Genomic DNA, 16,361 nt, shown 5'->3' with positions numbered 1-16,361 from the left:
TCCCTACCTCTAAAAAAAATTTCCACCATGTTGTCAGGTCTATCCCCTCCTCCAATTTAGGCTGTTATTTTGTCTCAAGGCAAGAATTTGGATACATTTGAGCATCACCCCTCATCTACCAGGATACAAGCCATTCATGAATTTTAGTGGCAAATTTATATTTCAGCTCATTCAATGAGCTAAGATCCATGTGATGCATAGATGACTGTTTAATATGACATGGAGGATGTTTTCAGCTTGATAAAAAACTATCCAATTTTTTTTTTTTAAAGAGAAAGAAAACTCATACAGGTTCCTCACTTTGTTTTATTTGGCAAAGTAGCATTTCAGATAGTTCACACAGCATTTATTCACACTCTTCAAATCCTCTGCATTTCAACTCTTCTCCTCTTCCTCCCAACAAATCTTTAACTCCAAAATCATTGCTGCGTTGCAGAGGGGTCTTACTTTTAGATTCTCAGTGCTACCCCAAGTTCAGATGAAAGATCCTACTACATGAGCAGCAGGATCAGCATTGAGCCCTCCTGTGGAACAGGCATAACAACCCCAATGCCTTGGTCCCAGAAGTCTTACAGCTCCTGAAATGCATTTCTTCTACAAAGAAAATATCCACCATGTTGTCAGGTCTATCACCTCTTCCAGCTTAGGCTAATTTGTCACACTTTAGTGTCTAGAGACAAGAATTTGGATGCATTTGAGTTCTTATTCTTCATGTAACCGATTAGTGAAAAGATGGAAATAAAGCTGAACTCAAGAAGAATGATAGTGATCAAAAGGCTTAACATTAGCATGCATCATTTAAGATATTTCACTTTAACACTAAGAACTAGATTCACAGTTGTTTGTGAGTTCATATAAATCTGACATGTCGGACGCAAGTGGATTTTCTAGGATTTCTAGGATAAACACGAAAATTGAGCAACTCCTTAATATGAAATATTAATCTCTTTTATAAGATTAACCTTTGTATATGTGCTCCCAGGCTTCAATTAGATTATAAGGAGGCATATGAACCTCACAAATGTCTAAATAAATAAGGTTATACATTTTAAGTAAATACACTGGACATTGGAGAAGGATGGAATTGACCTTCACATAAAGGTCATTCAGACATTCTCCTTTCACAGAGACCTTTAATTATTCCCTTCATGCTTTCACTGCTTAATTTTATCACAAAATATTGCTGTTCTGTCAAAAGCAGGATGAAGCAACAAGGATCACTGAACCATTTTTGCAGAAATTTTTTTTCTGGCTATTAGCTCTACTCACAATTAAAAGAGCAAGGAGCGCAGTAGTACACAGGAATTTTACCATTCAGGCTCTAGTGACCAGAAATTGAAAGAGCACCACACTTCCCTTTAGCAGTCCAAGAGCTATACAGTTCTTACACTATTTTGGGGTTTCCAAACATTAACAATATCAGAAAGAAACAGACCACAAAGTTTGGGGTGGAAGAAGGCTTACAACTTCCCAACTCTTTTAAATGGATGTTTGTTATGTTTACAGCTATATGTGTATTTGGTCGATGCTTCTCCCCAACATCAGTTCTTCAGAATCTATGAATTACTGCTCAAAGGTTCAGTTCACTTTCTAAAATGAACCCAGAATTTTTCCATGATTGCCTGTCAGTGGAAAAAATAAGAAAATTAATACAGCAGAGATTTTTGTGTCAAATTAACCAATATGGATGTTAATTTTACTGGAGTAGAGAGATCTGCACCTCACACAATTATATTTAACATACACACCGATCCTGTTCTTCCACACAAAAAGCACACAAAAACCCTTTTTTTGCTTTGAACTTTATTTGGCAAAGCAGCACTGCATAAACTGTTCAGTGATTAGGACATAGCTTACACAGCATTTGTTATATTAAATTCAAATACATCCCACCAGCAGTGAGCTACAAAGCAATACTGAGCTTCAAGTTTCCTTTAATTATTCTAGGAGGAAGGCAAAAGCTATGTTAGTTATGTCCCACCTGAACAGCAGTTTTTATAAGAGCTGTAATCTCCGATGTCTTGAAGTTTAATATATACAAATGCCTGGTTTTAAAGGTAATAAAGCAGCTGATTGTATCTACTACATGCTAGTCTATGACACCACACCAAAAGCTTTAAAAAGAAAGTTCATTTTTAGTAGCATCTAGCAGACATCTGAACACAGAAAACCTGATATTGTTTATGTAGTGTCATAAGGTGCACAGAAGCTGTTTTACCAAGGAACACAGAGATGAAGTAAGTGTTCAAGTACCCCCCGCCCCCCAATCAAACACAGGAGTTTGCAAATTGTGGGTCTCTGGCTGCATTTTTGCAGAAATCCATTTCTTTGAACATATGAAAGCAAAATAAAGGCATGTTAAGAAAAAACCAAACCTTGCCTGCATTTATTTAAACTTTCTACCATTTCTTTCCCAGATTTGCCTTGAGCCTCTAAAAGAATAAAATAAAACAAAACACCACGCTTTTCCATGCTGATAACAGTATAACAAAGTCCAAAACAAGCTGCAATGCTGTTGGTTTTCAAAAAGCTTTTAGAACTGGAGATGAGCAGTCCACTGTAACACTATGTTTGGGTCAAGATGATGTAGCTTTTACAATTCATCCCTGCAGAAAGAAAACAAATGTGGTTATGTTTCATTTCCCTGTGGAGTTCACACTTGAAAAGTTTTGCTATCGAGTCAGAAGGCATAGCAGTGCTCAAAAATACAGCAAGCAGCAGAACTGCAGAAAGCTTGTCAAACATTTAAGCCAAAGTAAAGAAAAATCTCAGAGCACAGCATATTACAAAGTAGCATGTGCAATATGGATCCCTGTTCCTTCAGTCTAAAGTGTATCGTTTGCTTCAAATCAAAACACCCATAGCTAACAACTCTCTTAGCTCCCTGGACCATTTACAGGACTGAACCGTGTTTGAAACTGTGGTCTAATTCTTGGTAATGGCACAAAAGGAGGCAAAATGTGAAACCTAACTTCAAAATTAAAGTTTAGTTGTAGCATGTGTTGAATGCTGGACATCACCTCACCCTAAAGTGGAGGAAGTTCTATAGCATCTATATATTTTGCTTTCACAGGGCAATTTTGCCTGTTCCTGAAGGAAGTATTCATTAAGTCAGGGCTGTCCAAATTCTGAGCATGAGGGCCACACTCCACATGGGCTGTAGTCCTGGAGGCTGCATGAGGCAGGGACCAGAGAAAGGGCTGATCACTGTACAGGTGGCCTTCTCACCAGCTCTATACTGCCACACAGGCAGTATAGCATGCCCCCCTCACCCTCACACACAACCTGACCCCTCTCTCCTTCCAACTGTGCATGCCAAGGAGACACCCCACCTCTCCTTACCCTGCAGGACAGGCAGCTCAACTCCCCACTGCAAATGGAGCCCTCTCCTCCCCTCCCAGCTACATGCACATCTGCAGTGTGAACAGCCTGACTCCTGCCCCTCTCTCTCTCACAGAACACGCAACCCAGTCCCCCTCCTATGAGTGGAGGCATGATGTAAAAGCTGGAGGAAGGAAGGGGGAAACTGAATAACCCAGCTGCTTGCAAGTGCAACAGTGAAAGAGAGGGAGCAGCAGTTGTGCTGGGAGCCTGCAGGCCATTATACTAACCCTTTAGGAGTCGCATGTGGCACATGGGCCACCATTTGGAGAGCCCTGCTTTAATTCAATGATACATAATACCTTAAGCAACCGGGAAAATTAAAGATACAGAGGAATAAAAGGTTCAGAAATGTGTACAAGGGTACAAAAAGCTCCTCCCAAATGTTTTGATCACTACGATGACTCCAGAATATCAAGAAACCTGCTCCTACTGTATATTTAAACACAGTGAAATATAGAACCCAGTAGAACCTGAATGGAACTGATACATTAGTGATGTTTGTGCAGTGACTGTGTATTTGAAAAATAAACTTTAAATAAAATGTTTTTCCTACTAGTCAAAAAGTTTAAAATTATGCATGATTTTACTACTACAAGGAGAACAGGTAATGCTACACAGCATTAAGTTTGCCTTTGCCTTGAGAAAATGAATGTTCTGTAAACTGATAAAATATGCTGTAGTCTAGATTTGGGGGCATTGTGTATTTTACTTCATTAACTTCATAAAGGCACACATTATTTTAATTTCACTAATGCAATATGAAATAGTGTTTCCAACCTACTAACATAAAAAAAAAATAAATCACAAAACCATTATCGCTACATGCACACAAGCAATAAAGTTCTCCTAATGAGGATGCATTTGTAGAATCATATTGCATGAAATGACAGCATGTGCAGCTTCTTAATGCAAGTGAGGGCTTTCAACAGTCAGCATTATAGTTTAAAGTTCTAGTTGTCCTGAAATTGTAGCTACTAATTCCCAAAAAAACCAGGCAGCTGCAATCTTTGCAATGATTTGTTAGCACTGTCTTTAACTCTTTGCACCATCTACTGCCAGCACAAGGAGACCCTGATTCTCTGGAACTTCTGGGTGCTACAGAAATAAAAACAAGACGCACAGAAGGAAGAGGAACTCAAATCCTGGCAAGGTAACTGGAAGAAAATTGAGTGTTTAGCTATCAGATATCTCTGTAGTTAATGCTCAATATGCAAGTCTTAGAGTTTTCAAACCATTTATTTTCTGCAAAACGTCCCAGGTCATGTTATTCATTTTAACTACATTAACTATGGATATCAAGCTGGATTTGTTATGATACAGTACTGGTAGACTTAGTGCTACTCTTGGCAATTCGAATTACATTTAGGCTACACTTATTCCATTTGATATTTACAACAGAAAAATGTAAGTGAACTTAGGTTCACTGGCAAACATGGTTTCATGTCTAGATGCTAAGCAACACTTGAAATATTGCTTTTGTGCAATATCTTAGCACAAAAACAGTATTACAGCTTTAAAAAGAGAGTCTGACTTTTGTGGTAGCAAGCCAGCTTTTAGTATTTTGGGGGCCAGATGGTGGGGGCGAGGGAAATTTTCTCCATCAGCATAACTTAGTATGATTTTGGAGCACTAACATGCTCCTAGTATTCACATGCATGACGAGTAGGATATTATGATAAATATACATCATGACAGTTAATGTTGGGCTGTGTTAAGCACACCCTGACTAATATGTATAATCTCCTATCAATTCATTTAAACTCTATCAAATCTCCCTTTCAAATTAGTGACACTATGATAGTCATACATTGAAATCCACTTTAAATGAGTAAAGTAAATCAACTGGTGTCTAAAGAGTTTTTGCTGGAGTTATCAGTTGCTACATCCTTGATCAAGTCAGAACATAGACATATCAACTCCCAGGAAGACACCATATATTATGCATTTTAATTGTGCCTTTCATTTTTCCTTGTTACAGAAGCTAAGAAGAAACCCAAGCAATGCTGGATTAAGTCATCAAAAACAACATATACACTTGTCCTTTACTTTTTATCAAGAAGTAACAATTCTCAATTTTTTTCCTGAATTAATTCAGACTAATTTTACAACGTATTGCAGAAAACAGCATTTGTTTTCTAAACTGCACATGTAAGAAGAATTTCATGATTTGGTCACTTCTGATCCATTTTGGCAGCTGTTCTGAAGTTAATGACTAAAGACAGACAACCTAGGTCAGCAACCTACAGCCATGGACCAGATCTGACATGGGGCAGCTCAGGGCATTGACAGCCTGTTCCAGCCACAGCAGCAGAGGAGGCATTGCTAGGGTTCTACTTCCTGCTGAGTTCAGTTTGTTTTCCGTGCTGCAGCAGAGGTGGCATTCTGTGGATCCTAGAAGCCTGCCTTTATCTATTCCCTTCTCACCATCTGCCAATTGTCTGGAGGTTCCTTTAAAGTCTCCTCTTCCAGCCACTGAAAGTGTTGACCTAGCATGGTAAACTGAAGGAGACTAAAGAATCAGGACACAGAACAACCAGTATTCTGTGCCCAAAATACTCCCATATAAAGGCAGACCTAAAAAATTACTGGTTTAAAACTTTCATCTTTAAAAATAAATCTAGGGAGTTGTATTTGCTTTCTGGCGTTTGGAATCTTTACAGTTCATATTTTCAAGTTTCCTGCCACAGTTGTGGGACAATGAAGAGACAATAGAGATTCCCCAGAAATAACCTATTCCAGTAAGTGGGACTTCAGAGAAAAAAACACCAATTTCTGGCACTCATGAAAAAAAAAATCACAAGCACTGGAAATAAATGCAAAATAACTTTAAAACCTAACTAGAACGTTTTATTTAAAAGGGAGCAATTAGAAGATTTGCTGATCTTATTTCATCTGGTGATTAAAAGGAAGTGTAACTAAATTTCTAGATGAGCATAAATTGATTACCCTTACATTTACAGTTCAAACCTGTTGATTCAATTTAGTGTTAATCATTTCCCGTTCTCCCTGCTACAGGATGTAGGATTATTTTCCCTACCTATGTTAACTGTTGTTTCCCTTAGTTGCATCCTACTAGGTTGCCCTGTTTCAAATTGCCTCAGTATTTGCATCTGTTCTGTGATGGCTGCAACACCTTCCAAAATCTTCAACAAGTTGTCAGCTCTCCCAACCTCCTGATTATTAGAGATAAATAAGGCTAGACTCAACATGTATCCTTGAAATACCCTATTAGAAGTACATCCCAAGATTAAACACTTTTTGTTACTTTGCCACCTACTATTTCAACCAGTGTTCAGTCTATGAGAGTGCTCATACCCCAACCAATTTGCACTGAATTCAGAACCTAAGATACCAGGTTTTGTATCTTGAAGTTAAGATGCAGTAGATGATGTATGTATGCTAGATGCACAGACTTTTAAATTAGGAAGGACCCTGCCGTCTGCAAAAAAATTTCTCCACCCCATCAGACTGAAAATGCTCATCTTACTGATCAGTCTACAAAACTGAATTGTGAACTGGGCAGCTAACTCCTTTACAGTGCTTTGAAGCAGCGGTAAGGACCATCTTCTAAACAAAAATATATATTATTTTTAAAGTTTTCAAAGATTAACTGAGTATTTTGCACATGAAGATGCAACTAGGATAAAATCTTGATTCCACTGAAGTAATTTATGTTGGTATCCAATTAGCAATGCATTATATTATCAGTCTTATTTCTTAACTGAAAACGTTTAATTGATTTTGAATAGCGTGAAATTGGGAAAAAAAATTCCACCAGTGCCAAATTTCAGTCTATTTCCATCAAAATATCAAAAAATAAAAAACGTATTGCAGACTCAAGCTATTTTGTGCTTGTGGTATGATTACCCTCTATTTACAAGTTCTCTTTTTTTGGGGTGTTACGTTTAATGAATCACCAAAGAAAATAGGACAGTCCTAATTTATATAGGAACTACTTTAAAAAGTTCATCCAGCCAAACTGCTATCTTCTAAAGGGTGAGGTATGAAAGGTTTTGGGGGGTTTTATGTATATAAAACTTCTTGATTTGTCAAAAACTTAGCAGACAACTAAGACATTGTATGTGAAAGGCTAAGCTCCCTTACCTGCAATTTAATCCTCTAAGTAGGTACCTGCTGCTCTATGTGTGGTATATTGAAGAATTTCTTGCCTTTGAACCACTCTTCAGAGAAATTCCCTGTGAGTTTATTTTACTTGCAAATGCTCTATGATGGCATGTTTGAGGGGACATACATTCATGTTTGGAGCCCAGGTATAAAGCCACAGCTGAATTAAAAAAACAACCTATAAAATAAAGCAATATTCAGGAAAAAATAAAACAACAACATTCAGGAAAATAAATTTCTTAAAAAAAAAAAAGAAGAATCAATGGACCAAGAAAAAAAAATGCTCTTCAATGTTCTTTCCCTCCCATCTAGACCCAATGATATAGATAAAAATAAGTAGAAAAATCATCAGAATTGACTCATCTCCTAGACCAGCAGAGTGTAGATTCTGACATAGCAGTGGGCATCCCCTTAGAGACAAAGCTGTACAATTTCTGTCCTCATGGGTACCTACTTTCCTTCATTCTAGTACTGGTGAGAAGTAACAAGCAGTAGCAGTCATCTTCAAAACAAAGATCAAGAGAAAATTTCTGTTATGTACTTATGGGAAGAGTTGAAAAGCAAGATGGAGGGATTATCTGAACAATCCCAACAGATAAAGCCAATATACTTCTCTTGTAATACACAGACAAAGCTAAAGTTTGGTAAATTCAGGAACTGTTTAATACAGTGTGCCCCATACCTGAAAAGAGAAAACTACTGAGTAACAAAATGAATGAAAATGTTGAAAGCTGCATATTTACATGCCTTTCATTCGCTTAGGAATGTTCCTATAGAACAAGGACTACATTCAAATTCCACAAAGGTTTTGTTCTTTATAAACAACATTACCCTGACTAGATCCAATTTGCCCAACTGCTTCTGAAGCTAAAGAGAGCTTCAGACAGAAAGGAAGCTAAAAGAGTGGACCACTATGCAAGAGTGAAATTTCAGATTCCAAAGCTGCTTCAAGCACTGTAGGTTTCCCTCACTTAATGCTGTATATGTGTTCCTGGAAAACGGCACATAACTCAAATTTGCTTAAAGGGAACCCACTTTACAATGCAACTACTAGGGATACGTTTCAAGACCTCGACTGTACTGACCTGCAGACCCATTTCTACCACTTTTACAAGACAATCTGGTTACTCACCAATAGCAGACAGTACACACAAGCACAGGGTACTATCATAATAGGGATGGCAACTACAGAAACACGTGTTGCAGACAATGAGTGAGGAGCATAGATCCACACAGGAGACTATAATTTGGTGCGTGTCACTCCTACAATGCATCGCACAGAGCAGCTGACTGCAGGTTTCCACCACACCAATTGCATAAAGGTGAATTTACCTCATATATAATGAATTTTTGGTATAAAAAGGGTCATCGCATAAGAGCAAATTCACTCTTACAGAACCTGCATAAAGCAAGGGAAACCTGTTCTTTATCCAGAAAAAACTGCAAATGTGATACCTGGAGGAAGGTAGCCTTATTCATTTATTACATCAAAAGAGATCACCCTTTCTGCAAATCACTTCAACCAAGTAAAACATCAAGACAGTGACATTATCAAAAGTTCAAAGTTTTGATAACAACTTGTAAAACCAGACTGAAGATCTCTTGACCTGTGATCTGGATAACTGAGAGAAATAATTCCAGATGAAGAAGAATGAGTCAAAAGATCGCCACCAGAAGGAATACCTATTAGACAAAAAATGCAAGGGTTTTCATTCCATGTTTGAAAGAGTTGAAGGGAGAAAGCAGATTGCTCAGTTTGACTGTGTATTTAATGGCTTCTTGCTAGTACTTTCCAAATAATTTAATCCCCCTGAGAAGCATATGTATCCAGTTTTCCAGGTTAAAGGTACATGTATGCACCTGGGACTGTAAATTTAGGACAGAGAAAGGAGTTTGGAACGGAGCATGCACACACAAAAAGATCAATTTTAGTTAAGCAGATAAAGAGCATTACTTGTCAACTGGGCCATAAAATTAAAGACGTTTTCTTTTGAGAATTCACAGTTGTCCAAAGTAGGAACAAATTATCAGTGCAAGGGAAAAGGTCCTAATGGAATCCAACTCAATTCACTCCAATACTATTATTTGTAGCCTACCTTTTCAAAAAGCGATTCTGAATAATACAGCTGTAAAAATACAACAGTAATATATATCAACTAAAAAAGGGGGAAGGACTGTATTCAAAACTTTCCTAAATCAGAAATCATAACTCTTCAGGTTCTTATAGCAGGCTTGTCTTCATAGTACCTTTGAGTAACTGACATCAACCTGGGTCTCTTGGTCTGGATGTTTCTCTCAGAATATAACTCCTGAAGTTGGAGGCATGAAAACTCTGGGAAAAGCTATTTATCCTGTCCCTGGGAGGAAAGAAGCTGAAACACTGGCCTAGTGAGCTAGATCAGTGGTCAGCAGCCTTTGGCCAGCATGGTTGTTGGTGACCTGGCCATGGGTGCAGGCCAGAAAGAAGTCTTCAGTGGCCCACCCTGCAGTGGCCACCTGCCTATACTTGCTTTGCTCCCTCACTGAAGATTGCTGTCCCCTCTGCAGCAAGGAAAGCACAAACACTGAGGAGACAGCAGAATGGAGCAATCAATCCCTCCCCTGCAGAGAGAATGGGCATCACAGCACACATCTATGCCACTGATGCCCTTTTGATCTCAATACTGAGTCCATTGCAACCACTGTTACAAGTGTAAGTAAGCAATCCCTTGCCTTCCATAAATCCTTCAAAAGCACTTTATAAATAAAAATTACTATTGTTTTATCACAATCAAACAAGCTGCTGGGGGGGGGAAGAAACATGTAAAAATTCCTGCTTAGAAACAAAGAAGCTTTCAAACTTCTGGAGGCAGAAGAGAAAGTCCAAATTTGAGCCAAATATATCAGATATGTCAGCAGTGGAAACAGGCCAAAAAAGGAAACATCCAAAGCATGGGCCAAAGGCAGGAAACTCTTCAGTGTGGTACTGACAGAGCACTGGGTGCCTGCTGGGACAAGATATTCATTTGAATAATACTGAAAAAATTATCTGAATATAAAATTAATTTGCAACTAGGCAGTAACTCATTAAACTCATTCTGCCCTGGCTTATAAGTGGCAGCTTTATACTAGAGAAATATGGTAATCAGTCAAAAACTAACATGAGGCTTCAATAAGCTGAAGGCAAGTGAAGCTAATTGTTTTATTTGTTTATTTTTATTAACATTTTTATAACTTAAATGATAAATGTCAAAGCACAAAATGTGTGCCATAACTGAGAGTAACTTAAGAATAAAAAAAACCACACTTAAAACAAAACAAAAGAGTTAAATGGCTCAAGATTTATCTTAAGAACTCAGTATGCATGTATACACTTCAATTAACGAAGCATTCACAAACCTTTCTATCCAGGAAACAAACTGGGACTGCTGGTTCATTCATTTGCATACTAATGTCTGGTATGGTTTAAGCTGACAGCTGTGTTGTGTCTGTGCTAGATCAGAGAGCCAAAAAAACAACTAGAAGGTTTGTCTACCTCTGAAAACGACTTCTTTAAAACTGATGAGGACTGGCAGCTTGCTATTTGGGAGAATAATAAAATGCCCAAGTGACAGTCAGATAGGGTATGTTTGAGAAAGCATTTTTTGAACATTGTTCAATTAAGCACTTGTTTTTTTGTTTAGGAGGGCATGGAGTAAAACACTTTCTGCTACTTTTAAGCCCCGGAAATAAAATATCTGAATATTAGTTATATCATTCCCTACTAAGGAACATCAAGAACTTTCTTTACTTATGGGCTCTTGAGTTTAAGTGGCAAATTAGAAACTTGCTTTTTTTCCTGGATCTACTAAAGGAAGGTTATGATAAACAGAGCAGTCCTGTGAAGCACAGCACATAGTGTTTGATTTCATCTAAAGTATTTTTACATTTTAACTTAGAGACTTGTGCTAGCAAACATGCTCCAGTAGATGGGAAGTTCAAGCTTAGGAAGCACTGTGTTCTAAACAATGAATAAAATACAACTTCAACACACCAACAAAGCCTCCAACAGCCATGAGTTCAAATGAAACAAAGTGCAACTCATGCAATATTTTTTCTGTTTTTAAATTAAATTAGACTCAAAACTTAGCAGAACCTCCTCATGGTGGTGTAATGTAGAGATGCTCACTTTTCATGGTATGGAGCAGAAAGCAATGCAGCAAAGGCAGCCCTTGCAGTCTATCTGCTTAAAATTCACACCCTTTCACCTTGTGTGTGTGTGTGGAAGAAGTAAGTGGAACAGAAAATCACTTCCACCTGGACCATTGCTTCTCCTTATCTGTTAAAGGCACATATATAACTCCCATCAGAGGCTTCATTTTGACACTGCCATCTTCTAGTTTGTCATACTGTTCCAACATCTGGTTTCCCCCTGCAGGACCAACTGGTAATATCAATCTTCCGCCAGGTTTTAATTGGTCTATAAGCTAGAACATAACAAATAGAAGTAATCAGAGTACATATGGATAAGTGCAATATAATTCAGTGCAGAAGGTGAAATAACTGCTGTATTTTTTATCATAGAAGCAAGGTATTTTTGCACAAAGTACAAGTCAAACTGCATCGTCGGTTGACGATGCGTTAACAAGAGCTATTTTACCTTGTACGCAGTATACAGTAGCTTGAACAAGGACAATAATTTTACTGAAAAAACAGTAGTACAACCTTAAGGTATAACTACTTGTATTTTAGAAACATTTAAAGTAACCATCTGAAATTTAAGGGAAAACAATCATCTCAGATACAGATGAAATTCTTAGGAGTTATGCTTCTGCAGCACAAGTTTTTCCATAAGAAGAGAATTTATCCAGTCATGGAACAAGTCTTGTTTACAATGAAATGCAGAAAATTCTATTTGCTAAATTGTTCATTTTAACAGCTCATTATTTGCTGTTGATTCCATATACTAAGTCTAACAAGGGCTTCAATGATCATGACAAGATATGTGAATTGCAGCATTATCCCAGAGATCAAAATGTTTTATTAAATTATAAACTACAGAAAGATATCTTAATTACCCAACTGCTTTTGCTGTATAATATATAATCCATTTCCTATTATGTGAACAGGCTGAGTTCATTTACAAGATATCTGAGTAAAAATGCAATTTATTTGATGGAGTGTTAGAATAGGAATTACTTGAAGAAAGAAACTTTTTGCCATGGTACTTAACCTCATTTTTATAACTAGATTGTGCTTCTATGAAGTGTCAATTTTCCTGATGTTGTTATAAAATAAAGGAGTCTCTTACAAAGTTAAACAAATACGCATTTGACAAAAGCATTTAACTATGCATTTTCACTATAACATTTTTTTTACCTCAGAAGATAACAAAACTTAAAATTTACATCTGCCAACAATTCCTGGAAACGTTTTGTTACAAAGGCATCAACCAACATCTAGCAATGGATAACCTCTCCACGCTACTGCAATTTCTTAGTTCCAAAGCATTATTTAATGGAGTTTCCAAAGTTCTTCAACAACAGTTCAAGACTTGTGATACTTACCATACCAAGAACTTTCCTTAAAAACAAAATAATAATAATAATGTTGGATGCATCTACAAGAGACGCTAACAGCACAGTAGCCTAATAATACTGCACGGTAGCACATCACAGCACAAACAATGCTAATACATTACTGTGCAGTATTATTAGGCTATTGCACAGTAGCGTCACTTAAAAGGCATTTGCTGGTGCTACTGCACAGTAACTACGGTTACTGCGCATTTATTTAGCACCTGATTGTACAAGTACTAAATAAATGTGCAGTAACAACTGCATATTAATGAATGTGTGGACACTTCGACAACAGCACAATATTTAACTCCATCACTTCTCCTCCTTTCCCCAAAGTAGAAAAAGAGAAAACTGTCATTATTTACACTCATATGCAAGTATTCATCATTACCAGCAAAAAATGGGATGACACTTTTCTGAAGGCCATAAACACTGGCTCTTTATCAACCTTGAGTGACATAACCCACTTTCTTTCCTTGCAAGGGCTGAGCATATTTCCTCTACATTCCACACAATCCCTGAAAACCCAAGATGCAAAAAATTAGGCACCTATTTAAACTTTACAACCTATTACTTGATGACAAGGAGTTTCATTCATTTACTGCACTAAAAGTTCTAGATAATAATGAAGATCCAGTAAGTACACCATTTTTAAATATACTTACTTAGAAACAAGTTTTAACATTGCATGTGTGTGTTTGTGTGCATGCACTCATGACCCCAACTGGATAGCTCTACCAGTATTTCAATGAAAAAAAATACAACATTTTCATAGCAGAGAAATTAATGATTCACATAAAAACAAGGCGCTTACTGCTTGGGGCACAACTGGTGCTGCGGCTCCTACATGAATAGCATCATAGGGAGCTTCTTCTGTGTGTCCCATTCTTCCATCTCCCACTGCAAGAAAGCAATATTTTTATCTTTTCCATATGTGTAGAGGGGAGAACAGAGCTTAAAATATTCAGACCATTCACAGCTGCATATGAAATGTTACGCTCAAATTTAATCTGAAGCCCTGAGCAAAACTGCATGATATTTAAAACGAGTTGTCACATTTAGCTGCATTATGTGAAGTAATTCAACCAAAGAATTTGCATCTACATAGTATGTGAAGTGCTGCTGGAGCAATAACAACCAGAGGAGTCCATTTATATTGAAAGTAATTCATTTGTAAAAGTTAACAGACTAGCAAGAGAGTGTAAGTGGCATTCAGACTGCAGATATAGCTGCCACAGAGAAAATACTCATTTAAAACATATTTTGTACTAGTTAAGAGTAAAGTAACTTTAATCACTTCTATCTTCTGATCAGAGATGATAACACAGTCATTAAATATGACAGCCACATTTTAAGCATTGGGATTGTAAAGTATTATTGTGCTGCTTAAGCAAATGTCTTAACGTTGCTTTCAAAGAAATTTAAAAGCACCTGGATTTTGGGGTTGGTTATTTTTTCTTTAAAAAACAAAAACAAAAAGCAAAAACCTATCTTTACTTAATATGAGTAGACAGAAAGGTTAAAGGGTCCTGGCCTGATTCCATAAATTCAACACCCAGTGGACACCAGGAGTTCAAACTGGCCTCACTCTGGACTTGGACAACTGTTGTAGAAGCAGTGTGCTCAATTCCCATAGGAAAAAGATAAAAGCAAACCTCATGTCCCTTCAGTATCCATTTCTACCAACTAATCTGGAGTTTAAGCAACATGCAACCTGTGAAAGGTTTTTGAAAAAGACAGGTCTTCTAGCATACAAATTTTACACAAATTTTTTTTTGTCTGTCTTTTTCAATAGACCTGACCTGCTGATATTGTGCTATTGTAGTCTATCCACAAAGCAGTAAGTATATTTCCCTGTGAGGAGGAAAGTTGTGGTTTTGCTTTGTTTCAATGTTCACTATACTCCTTCACTTGCAGTCTCCTCTGGACACCTAACTCTCAGTTCTCAGCCAGATCTTTGAGGTTTTGAGAGACTTCAAAAACCCCTTGAGGAACCTTGAGAAAGTTCATGAATGTTGTGCGGAAAACCTACAAACCCCTTCAGGGTTGGTATTTCTTATACTTGGAGGTTAAAAAATATTCTGCTCCTGTTCCTAGCTCAGTAAGAAAGTTCTGCTGGAGCTTTTGTAAAGCGGTTGACATAACTGAAGCAGTAGAAGATGTTTCATCAGCAACCATGGAAAGCCACAGACCAACAATCAAATATTTAAATTCACACACCAACTGCTATCTGAATGGCCTATCAGTTTACATGAATTCTAAGATCCCAAAACTTTACTAAACAAGCTCTGATCAGTCTAATTCCCTTAATCCACCTAGTTCAAAGACACTTTTTCCTCCATGTCCCTCACTATTAAGGGCTGCTGTAATATCTACAAGAAAGGGTGGGCAAAATAGCATGAGAAAATCCCAAGTATTTGGTCCTAGCCATCAGACAATAACTTGCTTTCTGCTGTCATTTCTGTCATGGGCCATTTGTCTTCCTATGGCATAATCCATGTCTGCCATTCAACTGTGGTCATTCTGGATCTTATTTTGCCCCCCCCGTTCACACCCATGATGGATCCTGGGCTGCACAATAACTTTTGTATAACTGGCAGCACACTGGTAGACTGATCTTCCTATAGTACAGTCAGTTGAGGTGAAGAAATAAAGTGTTGGATGCAGGTCAAAACAGCAAATAGCTGAGCTCTCATGTCCTTACACCATTATTCATACAATTCAGTGGCAACTTAACACCAGTGCAGTGGAGCATAAAAAACAGAACAGACAAGCTCCCTATGAAGAAAATGGTGGACGGTATTGTAGCAAGGTGAGAAACCATTTTTACTAGTGTGGCCATTGCAAGTGTTATCAATGACTGACACTTCACCAGCGGAGAGCAACAGCAGAAAACCATGTCATGACTAAACCTGATCAAAGAAAGTCTTTGTGGTGGTTCACCACCAGGAGTATTTTTGTACAGAAACAAGATGTTTTAAATGTGCCGACATAAGACAGGCACATTCTTGGTTAGTGTATCATTTCTCTAATTTCAGAGAGATCTGGAACAGCTTCACTGACAGAAAAAGAACCAAAAATGACTTGAGAAGAATTTAGCTATAAAGTTCCAAAAGAACAGAGAAAAGTAAATATAAAGACAAACAGTGTGTTCATAACTTTCTTACTAAAACACCTAGTTACCCAGCCCAAAACCATTTTTAAAGAATTCACCCGAAGACTGGTTATCAACAAGACAGAGCTTTCACTCCAAATTTCTCTCTCTCAAGACATCAATATTCATGATGATTAAGTGCTGATTTGTAACCAAAGTAA

The 16,361-nt window shown here is 37.5% G+C and overlaps 1 protein-coding gene and 1 long non-coding RNA gene across 5 annotated transcripts in view; one reads left to right on the top strand and one right to left on the bottom strand.

The window, feature by feature from the left end:
• Positions 1–288: 288 nt before the first annotated feature.
• The window catches only part of PCMT1 (protein-L-isoaspartate (D-aspartate) O-methyltransferase), a 62,832-nt gene continuing 46,759 nt past the window's right edge, over positions 289–16,361 (bottom strand). For 2 of the 4 annotated variants that reach the window (XM_006262046.4, XM_059713928.1), the window contains 3 exons: positions 13,861–13,946; positions 11,785–11,954; positions 289–2,606 (listed from right to left, as the gene is read on the bottom strand). In XM_006262046.4, coding sequence (XP_006262108.3) covers positions 2,594–2,606; positions 11,785–11,954; positions 13,861–13,946 — 269 coding nt within the window. In that variant the 3' untranslated portion in view covers positions 289–2,593. Of the gene's footprint in view, positions 2,607–7,488; positions 7,688–11,735; positions 11,955–13,860; positions 13,947–16,361 lie in introns of all 4 variants that reach the window. The other 2 variants (XR_002090550.2, XM_006262047.4) reach the window with 2 other exon arrangements.
• LOC109283388 (uncharacterized) lies at positions 2,605–6,018 on the top strand. Its single transcript, XR_002090551.2, has 2 exons — positions 2,605–4,534; positions 5,363–6,018. It is a non-coding gene; the product is annotated as an uncharacterized LOC109283388 (long non-coding RNA).

Source organism: Alligator mississippiensis, chromosome 1 (genome assembly GCF_030867095.1).
Source record: "Alligator mississippiensis isolate rAllMis1 chromosome 1, rAllMis1, whole genome shotgun sequence".
Classification (NCBI taxonomy): domain Eukaryota; kingdom Metazoa; phylum Chordata; order Crocodylia; family Alligatoridae; genus Alligator; species Alligator mississippiensis.
Note: the sequence above shows the minus strand (reverse complement) of the source record. Positions and strands in the feature narration are given on the sequence as shown.